Source organism: Caretta caretta, chromosome 2 (genome assembly GCF_965140235.1).
Source record: "Caretta caretta isolate rCarCar2 chromosome 2, rCarCar1.hap1, whole genome shotgun sequence".
NCBI classification, from domain to species: Eukaryota; Metazoa; Chordata; order Testudines; family Cheloniidae; genus Caretta; species Caretta caretta.
The window spans coordinates 52704513-52715202 of record NC_134207.1 but is presented as its reverse complement, the minus strand read 5'-3'; the positions used below and the strand labels follow the sequence as shown (position 1 = coordinate 52715202).

The 10690-nt window shown below is 41.7% G+C and overlaps 1 protein-coding gene across 4 annotated transcripts in view; it reads right to left on the bottom strand.

Moving 5' to 3' along the window:
• The window catches only part of ZNF704 (zinc finger protein 704), a 162199-nt gene that overhangs the window by 19189 nt on the left and 132320 nt on the right, over window positions 1-10690 (bottom strand). For all 4 annotated transcript variants that reach the window (XR_007355365.2, XR_007355366.2, XM_048841035.2 and 1 more), the window contains one exon: window positions 1552-1649. Coding sequence is in view for 2 of the 4 variants with exons in the window: in XM_048841035.2 (XP_048696992.2) it covers window positions 1552-1649 (98 nt within the window). In the remaining 2 variants the exon portion in view is untranslated. The remainder of the gene's footprint in view (window positions 1-1551; window positions 1650-10690) is intronic.

Genomic DNA, 10690 nt, shown 5'->3' with positions numbered 1-10690 from the left:
GATCCAGGACTAGTCCCTATAATACATATAGCCCTGGAGTCAGATATACAACAGAGTGTCATGCAGTAATAGAAAATCACAGCTATTACTGCAGTGCTGTGTGGAGTACAGCAGGCAAGAGGTTTGCTTGGTTTAGGTTTGCAGTATAAAAATTTTGTACAGCTGTAGGCAGGCCTTGGTATTCTATGATAGTTGTCCCATATGGAAGCTATTCCATTTAGGGGAAAAGCCACTAAATTCAGAAGACAATCTACATGCTCGTACCTAGCCCTGGATTTACTTTGACTCTCACTGTAAACAGATTGGTACCGTATTCTGCATGACAGAAGATAGCGAATGTTGGTTTTGTTTTAATGGTAGCTCTCTGTAAGTCACTTGATATTCCAAAGCTAGCACTGCACAAGGATTCTTTGTTCGAGATATTTGACTACAAACCCTAAAGCACAAGCTACAATGTGGAATAAGTGTCAGGGTAAGCTTAAAGTAACTGTTAAAATGGCACCTTCCCATTCAACATATTTGCATCCTGTGGGCCAAATTTAGCCCTAGTGTAAGCAGGTGCAACCCTAAAATAGCTGCACCATTACACAAGTACCAGATTTGTCCCTGTGTATCTTTGAGTCATATCTGCTTATGTTACAGACAAAATGAAGTTTAATACTGTAAACACTGCAGAACACCTAGGGGAGAACTACCTGGATTCTGCTCTGCCTCCTGCATCAGCAATACGAGTCGCAGCAACATTTTGATCACTGAAAATTCACTGCTGGGAATAGCACACAAACCAGGAAGAACCCAGCTTGACTGCCAGATCCTAGGCTAAGTTTTAGAAAAATAATGTTTGTCTAGTAAACAGAACAGATTTGATTGGGAAGACCTGAAAAAACGATAAGCATGGTATCTCCTTTAATGTCATTTTACATTTCTTCAGAGTACCATCAAATGTAAGGTTATTAAGGATTAACATGTGTCTCTTGTAATGTTAGAAATTTAGATCCAACATGGGATTTTGAACATAAAAAGCAAAAACAGTGTCATGAATTTATGTGGTGCCTGATTCAATATCCGTTGACTTGAGGTGGATCATGTCCACAGCCAAGAGCAAAGTGCTAGGTTTCTTAGTGAAACCAAAAATATCTTGACCTAAATGATCTGTTGTAAGATACATTTTCCATGGCTACATGAATTAAGTAAAAATGCTGCATGAATGCTGATGGGCATGAAGATATCCCTGGATCCAAGGGAATATGCAAGGCAGTGTAGTGAAGTTTAGAGATGTTCCAAACTAGAACAGTGGATCCAAACACCCTTGAATATTAGTGAAATTCAGGTCTGACTTGGAATTTCACGGCTCAGATTCATCTGGGGTATTGCCTAATAGCATGTCTTTAGAAACTCTCAGTGATTCAATTCCCCCAAAACCTTTACTTTCTGTAATAATGAGAGAGAGAAAAATGGTGTGTCTATTGCGGTTGTGTTCTATTGACTCTATTTGGCTCCCTCCAAATATTGAACCTATTGCTCTGTCAATAGGAGCTAATGGTCTCATACCTTAAGCCAAATGACACTCTGGGCGGTGATGAGAGAACTGTGTGGGTCTGTTGTTTCGGCTCTCCAGTCCCTGCAGGACGATTATGAGTTGGTGAGACCTGGCAACACACACAAAAATGTAGTTAATAAAGCACACATGTATGTACATACAATATAAACACATTCTTTGGCACTGCAGCTGCATGTCCACCACTGGCTGTTTCCTAGGAAATCCCAGTTCCTGGTGTGTGGTGGGAAAGATAGTCAAGTAAGGTGAGTATGTGACATCTAACCCTCCACAAGTTAGGGGGTCTGTTCTGAAAAGTGGCCTCATAGCTTTATCTGCACATGATGAACTTCCTTCCCTCTTCCAGTGACCCTCCAGCAGCATGAATAGAACCAACTAGAACACAGAGCAACATGATTGTGTATTTTGGGAAATAAAGAAAATGGATGATTCTGAGTTTTTCTTGTTAAGAACCCTAAATAGTTCTCACTCTTTGAGATAGTTAATGAACAGTGAATGCTCATGATGAATAGTTAACGACTTGTCATTTGATCAGGGAAAAGTACGATTAACTCAGGGGTGGGGATGTAGCCTGGCTAAGATTAAAAACCAGTAACCTCCACTGCAATCAAGGCGTTTCACTTATTACTCCAGGGTGTGGTTTACACACCTGCATCCCTGGGGCAGCTGCATCAAAGGGGGATTCCCCCTGGAGGGAGAACTGTAAGTGTGACCAGAGCTTTCCCCTGGCGATTCTGCCAGGGATGTCCATTCTAGTTTATGGCTCCCTAGGATCCCTGCTGGCAGAGGCTGCCAAGGAGATATACTAAATCATCGTATTTCCCATGGTTTCCTCAAAACCTTCTTAGGAGTCTTTTCCTATCTTTGGGTGGCTCTGGGCCCCTGGCAGAGCAGGGTGGTAGATGGCTTTTGCCCATGCACCCCCTTTTGAGTAAACTTACTACAAGGGTCTGGCCACGGGCAACTCAAATCAACTCAATGCCAACTTTGGTGGCCCTAAACCTTTCCTGTGAACTCTGACCTCTCAGGAGGTGATTCCACTCCTGTGTGGTGGAGATCAACACAAGAACCAACTACAAGAACCCTAGGAAGAGGAGTTAAATGTCCATGATATATCTGAATGCTCATTTTGGTGTACACAGAGAAATGCGTTTTCCTTAAGATGTTTCTGGATATGGAGATTTCTGTGCCCTTGAGTATAGATTCCAACAAATTGTTGCAGATCGTGCAAGTAACAGTCCTTTGTAAATTATCATTTTCCACTGCTGCCTTTTGAAATTCTCATACCATCCATTTTGAAGAATTAGAATGGACCTGACCCAGACAGGGAAACTAAATATTTTTTGTTAATGCCATTGCTAAAAACACGTAGAGAATTTTTGTAATGCTGTTGGCATATGATTGATACGGCTTCTACATTCCCGCTTAGTTGTTGCGCAGAAAGCTCTTATCTAACTGCAGGCACAGCAGAGAACAGTTTAGTGAAGGAAAACTCTGGTTTACAGTAATATAATGACTAATCATTTAATTGAATTACTTCTGACAAGATTCTGATCTCAGTTACACTGGTGGAAATCAGGAATGGCTCCAACCAGTTAGTGGTGTGGCTCATACTAAACATGGCATGTGACCATGTGCAGTATGGTAAATACTTGATTGGAAACTGTGCCTGCTAACCATGTTTGTCCTTTCTGGAGTCCTAAGCTGGCACATGGCTGCCATTCTGTAACCAATTTGTTAAACTGTTGTTGTGCCATGTGGATGGGATCCCTTAATTGTGCTTGAACAACTGGCTTGGTCAGTCCATCTTCCTCCCAGCTTGCTGTGTGGCAGGACACGCAGAGTGCATTGCCCATGTCCTGCTGGTGATGGTTTGTTTGCATGTCCTGCTAAGGTATTAAGGGTAGTGGCTCAGACTTTACCAGAATGATCTGATACACACAGGCAGGCTGGAAGGTGTAGATACAGTCTCGGCTAACAAATGGTTGCATGGAGGGTGGGGTGATGAATCCTACTGAAACAACTGCTTCCCCCAACTGTGGTGTTATAAATGGATCAGAGGAGACTACTGATGTTTGGTTACAAAAACACTGTTTTACTGGTGTGGACAGGTAGCTGAAGTCTGTAGTCTATTTTTGTGCAGTGGTTTGGGCAATTGTTGGCACCATGCTGAAATGTTCCAGTATGCTTCTATTGAATTGTAGCATACACTGAAGGCCAGATATTCCACTGTGTCCAGCTTATGCTGGGTGCAGCAATGATGCAGCTGTCAGGGAGAGGATTATAGCCCCCTGCTTCTCTGTCCCAGCCTTGATGCAGTTTGGCAGTGACACTAAACACCACCAACTGTCTATGATCCTCTTGTTGGGGATTGCCACAGCACTGTGTTCCAGTCCCAAAATGCCCCCTATGTTGGCAGCAGTAAGGAGGGAGGCAACAGAACTGGTTCCTCTCCTTTGGGGGATGCCCCTCCCGATAAGTATTCGGAGCAGGGGACTTAGCGATCTCCACTCTGATTTTCTGTAAGTACAATTCCCAGTAGAATCAGGAACTGAATCTAACTCTGAAATCCCATACTCACAGATCTCTGGTTCCACCCTTCTGAGTCTCTTAATGGCTGCCATGATTTATCTTCTTGGCACACAGCAGAGATGCACATGTGACGCTGGCAGTCCAAGTGGCCAATTCCTGCCAAGGCCCCTGGGTCTCAATGAACACTGACAAATGCATAGCTGGAAACCAGTCTGGCTCAGCGGTGTGTAAGTATTGTTAAAATAGATATTAACATTATAATAATGTGTTTAGATTTGATGAAATGCTTGTAGGAGGCTGCAAGTATTAATCTCATTTATAATATCTGTATCTCCATGTTATAAGGTAATGTTTAAGCGTTTGCTCTGTAACTATAAAAGTGTTTGCTAAAACTGTGAAACCCCACAGTCAGTAGAGAAGCATTATGAAGTGTGAAATGCTAGTTTGTCATGAGGTGTCATCTTCTCCCCAACTAAAGAAGGCCTTTAGACACCAGACAAGCCATTGTGGAACATCAGTGCCCACAAACTTTGTTGACTGCTTCCCCAATACCCATGAAGAGGGTGTGTGAACAAGCCCTCATCCTATCACAGCTTGAACGCTGGGGGAAGGCATAAAAAGCCCTATCAAGGAAGAATTGTTGTCACTGTGCTGCTTGGAATTCAGAGGGCAATATATTAGCCAGGGATCCCCAAGCGGCTTGGCTTAGGTTAGCCCTAAAGAAACTCTAGAACTTGCATATTATAGCAGCTACTATTACCTTTTGGAAACTAAAACTGTATCTCATTTGTGTGTGTGTATGTTTACCGGCTTTAACTTTGTAAGTAACTCATTTCTTTTTCTTAGTTAATAAATCTTTAGTTCATATTATAGGGTTGGCTACGAGCATGGTCTTTGGTTTGAGATCTGAGGTACGACTGACCTGGGGTGACTGGTCCTTTGGGACTGGGAGTAACCTGAATATTATTGTGATTTTTGGTGTAAGTGACCATCTATCACAAAGGGAGGCTTGGCTAGGTAGCAAGATAGACAGGATTGCCCAAAGGGACTGTCTGTGACTCCATGGTAAGGCTGTTATCAAGCTTTAGGAGTTCACACTTGGTTGGTGAAATCTAATTATTAGGGCTGTCGATTAATCGTTAACTCAAAAATTGACTTATTAAAAAAATTGATCGTGATTAATCACAGTTTTAATCATACTGTTAAACAATAGAATAGTTAAACTATTGAAATTAAATTTCTACATTTTCAAATATATTGATTTCAATTACAACACAGAATACAAAGTGTACAATGCTCACTTTATATTTTTTATTACAAATATTGGCACTGTAAAATGATAAAAGCAATAGTTGCACTTTCATGATAACGAGATTGCGCTACAGTACCTGTATGAGGAGAATTGAAATTACTTTCAAATCTAGAGGGTTTTTTTTTGTTATGTAACTGCACTCAAAAACAAAACAATACAAAACTTTAGAGCCTACAAGTCCACTCAGTCCTACTTCTTGTTCAACCAATCATTAAAACAAACAAGTTTGTTTACATTTGCGGGAGATAACGCTACTGCTTCTTGTTTCCAATGTCACCTGAAAGTGAGAACAGGCATTCGCATGGCACTTTTGTAACTGGCATTGCAAGGTATTTACATGCCGGATATGCTAAATATTCGTATGCTCCTTCATGCTTTGGCTACCATTCCAGAGGACGTGCTTCCATGCTGATGACACTCGTTAAAAAAATGTGTGTGTTAATTAAATTTGTGACTGACCTCCTTGGGGGAGAATTGTATGTGTCCTGCTCTGTTTTACCTGCATTCTGCCTTATATTTCATGTTATAGCAGTCTCGGATGATGACCCAGCACATATTGTTCATTTTAAGAACACTTTCATTGCAGATTTGACAAAATGCAAAGAAGGTATCATTGTGAGATTTTCTAAAGATAACTACAGCACTCAACCCAAGATTTAAGAATCTGAAGTGCCTTCCACAATCTGAGAGGGACAAGGTGTGGAACATGCTTTCAAAAGTCTTAAAAGAGCAACAACTCTGATGTGGAAACTACAGAACCAAAACCACCAAAAATGAAAAGCAACTTTCTGCTGGTGGCATCTGACTCACATGATGAAAGTGAATGTGCATTGGTCTGCACTGTTTTGGATTGTTATCGAGCAGAACCCATAATCAGCACGGATGCGTGTCCTCTGGAAAGGTGGTTGAAGCATGAAGGGACATATGAATCTTTAGCATATCTGGCACGTAAATATCTTGCAACGTCAGCTACAACAGTGCCTTGCAAACGCCTGTTCTCACTTTCAGGTAACATTGTAAACAAGAAGTGGGCAGCATTATCTCCTGCAAATGTAAACGAACTTGTTTGCTTGAGCAATTGGCTGAACAAGAAGTAGGACTGAGCAGACTTGTAGGCTCTACAGTTTTACATTGTTTTATTTGTGAAGGCAATTATTTTTTTTACATAATTCTACATTTGTAAGTTCAACTTTCATGATAAAGAGATTGCACTACAGTACTTGTATGAGGTGAATTGAAATACTATTTCTTTTTGTTTTTTACAGTGCAAATATTTGTAATAAAAATATGAAGTGAGCACTGTACACTTTGTATTCGGTGTTGTAATTGAAATCAATATATTTGAAAATGTAGAAAACATTCAAAAATATTTAAAGGGTGTTCTATTATTGTTTAACAGTGTGATTAATCACAATTAATTTTTTTAATCACTTGACAGTGCTGCTAATTGTAGAACACAGCCAGTTAGGGGTTTGTGCCCTGATTTGTAAAGAGTCTGCCCTGAGGCTGGCACTCACGCTCATGAGCTACTTTAAACAGCTTGACAGCACACTTGGGTGCCTGGGGAACTCAATCCTGCAATAATAAGAATGTTGCATGGCCATCAAATTAGGCCCTCTGGTACCAAGCTGCAAACTCCAATGTCATCCCTGCCCACTGGATTATCTGCATGTCAGTTGATCTCCTTACAAGTGCCCATACCTTGCCCCTTTTTATTATGCACATGCCTCTTTTGAATATGGGAACAGGTACACCACTGGTGTGAGCCTTATTTATTTCTGTTCCACATGGAGAATCATACATAGCAGTTAACCTTACTTGTGCCAATGTATAGACTCCACTCAGACCAGACTCAAGGATTAAGGCCACAGAGTATGTAGAACTGACAGAGGAAGGCCTCCTCTCTCACATTGATCAGTTCTCTGTTAGATGCCCCTGTGACATCCTGGCACCCCAAAATTCACCACAGTCATGTAATTAGGATATGTTTTGCACAAAGTAGGCCTTGTGAGGTAGCATTCTAAAAGTCTTGATCTGCTAGACAGTAATATCTTGTTGGATTGTATGTGTTCTCGTCGTATGGGAAGTTATGAAGTTTGGCTATGTGTGTGTTACTGAAACATGTTGTGAGGTTGAAAACACCCACAAGCAGCCTTTCAGGACACCAGTAAAAAGGCCAAACAATGTTCATGGCTTATTGAGGAAATGCGCCCAAGCACAAGGAACTGTGTACAGTGGAAACCTCTCAGAGATAGCACTACACAATGGGAACTGTTTGACCCAGCTCACAGCAAAAGAGCTTTCCAGCAAGTGGGAAGAAGATAGAAGAAGGGGATAATGACGTCATGATGGGACCTCTCTCTCCCTATAGCAACACACCTGGAAACACCTGAGGGGCAAGGACTAAACTGTGGGAAGTGACGGTCCCAAGCTAGAGGGATTTTTAGCCTGTGTATGAAAACCTGGGAAAGCAAGGCAACTTGTGCCTTAAGAATCTGCCAGCCTGTTTATCACTCAGGGTGAGAATTCACTAGTTCATATCCTACCTATCTAGTGTGTTAAACCCAGTTTGCAGTTTTGTTTAAGGTAATCCACTTTGATCTGTTTGCTATCACTTATAATCACTTAAAATCTATTTTTTGCAGTTAATAAACTTGTTTTTGTTTTGTCTAAAAATTATAACTTGGAGCAGAAAGCTGTTGCACATCTCTCTCCACACTGAGGGAGGGAGCTAATTTTATGAGCTTACGCTGTACAGTTCCCTGTGCAGCACAAGCTGGTATAATTTTGGGTTCACACTCTTGGGGGGAGGGTGCGTGCCTTAACAACTGGGAGGTACCTTAACTGAGCCTTCCCATGCAGAGCTAATCTCAGCATCAGATGCTACAGCTGGGTGTGTCACTATCTGTGTGTATACTGGTGAAAGAGCAAGCTTGGAGAGCTTGGCAACTTATCACAGCACCACAGGGTGAAAGGGAGCCCAGACTGGTGGGTCAGGCAGGCTCAGTGGTACCCCAGTTCTAAGTGGCACCCCAGGGGGAACCCTTCACACTCCCACCCTACTTTTAAGGATTAGGGAGAACGCTGGGTGTTGTGATAAGTAGGGAGGAAGGCAGGCCCAGATCTTAAACATACATAGTTGTTGCTCTACTCAGCATGGGAGTGTCTAACCGTGAAGCAGCCTGCCACTCAATGGAATTCTCAGCCCTGAGTTAGGTGCCTAACTCTCCCATGCATTGTATGGGGTGCCTGGCAACCTAGTGTGACATTCTATACCTTGGGGGAGTGCCCTGTAACCCCCATATTCCTCATTTATATATAAATGAGGATCTTGCATATAAAGCATGCCATGAAAGGTATCGGGAAAGGTTATGATCTGCTGAAAGTCACTGTTCTATCTAAATATGTATACCATCAGTGCATATGAAGTTATGTTGTATCGTTGTCAGTAAAACATGCTGTAAGTTGGGGAGTCGGCCAGCTATTAGCTGCCCAGAGACAACAGCAAGGAAAGTAAGCAATGCTTGGGTGAGTATCAAACAACCATCAACAGCCATTGTCCAGCAAGGAAGTTACAATTCAATGACTCATCTGCATAAGGCTACACCAGGGGAATAGCACACAGGTGACTCAGTGTGATGTTATGAATGTAATATAATATCTCATTGAAAGGTGACACAGGGCCAGAAAGAGTTAATTAACTCACAGACTGACATGACCCATGGCCGAACTTTAAAGACTTGTTAGGAAGATATGTAAATGAATAGAGCTTTGAAATGTAAGCCTGTATTGTTAGAGATAGAAGGGTAGCTGTTTGCTCAGGTCTTGTGATGTAAGCAAACAAGTCTTGTCTATTACTATGGCTTTGATTCAAAGATCAAAAAAAGGAGTATTAATATTAGGAAGACACTTGAATGAAATAGTATTATGGTCTATATGTCGCTCTGAAGGCTGTGGTAACCTGTATCTGAACTGGTTATGGATAAATTACCCTGTGATAATTGCCATGATGTTTGGGAGAAGAAAAGTTAAGCTTATTGTTTTCTCAGGCCAAAAGGCTGCTGGAAATGTATTAAAAACCCTGGGACACAATCTTTCTTCATCTCAGATCTGCTTTGGGTTTCAAGAAGGGGAAACCCCAAGCTATAAGAATTGAGATCCCCAGTCACTGACGTTGGACTATAACCTATGGACTATTTCTAAAAGAACTTTTTGCAACTACAAACTCACCATCTCTGCTATGTATCTGGACCTCAAACTCAAGTCTGTATATATATTGATCTTTCAGCCAACTCTCTCTTTTCTTTTTTAATAAATTTTAGTTTAGTTAATAAGAATTGGCTATAAGCATGTATTTTGGGTAAGATCTGAGTTATCATTTGACCTGGGTCTGGGGCTTGGTCCTTTGGGAGAACCTTTTTCTTTTATATGATAAAATAAGATTTTCAGAATTCATCATCATATGTTTGACGTGTGTCTGGATGGAGGCCTGCAGGTGAGTACTTTAAGGAAACTGCATTGTTTGGACTTCTGAGTAACCAGTGAGGTAATACAGAGGCAGTTTTCAGCTGGCTTGGTAAATCTAAATATTGGAATATCCAGCAGCGTTTGGGGTTTATTTTCCCCGTTTTGTTTGCAGTTCACTCTGATTGAGTGACCTTAGCTGGCTCCCATGGGCAGCATCGTTACACTCAGCAATGCCCACCAGACATGCCTGGACTTGTGTTCTCCAAGCAAATGGACTAAGGATATAAAACAGAATACAGGGGCCTGCTGCTTGGCCTTTCTCTTTCCCCCACCTACGCTGCAAGGAACAAGGACACTGAGAAGACTGAAGACTGGCCCAGGTTTCAAGGGTGAACCCTGTGTACTGTGAACTGCAATATCCAGTGGGGTGAGAGAACTGCTTAATCTAGATGTTGCCCAGTCTAATAGCGTTGAGAGTTTAGACTACATGCTTATATTTTATTTTGGTAACTAACTCTGACTTTTTGGTTATCACTTTAAATTTATCTTTCGTGGTAAGTTTGCCTGAAGTGCTTGGTAAGGGTGTTTACTCAAGTTTACAAAGGCTGGTGTATATCCACTTTCCATTGATGAAATGGTGAACCAATTAATAAATTTGCACTGCTCATCTTGAGCAGTGCAAAGCAGTGTATTTCCGAGGTACAGTGCTGGGAGCTGGGGTGGGATTTGGCTAGTACCTTTCTCTGTGTGATTCATGAGCGGCTCTGGGTGCATTCATGCAATCTAGCTCGGTGTGGGGCTCCACGTGCTGTTGTGCTGAG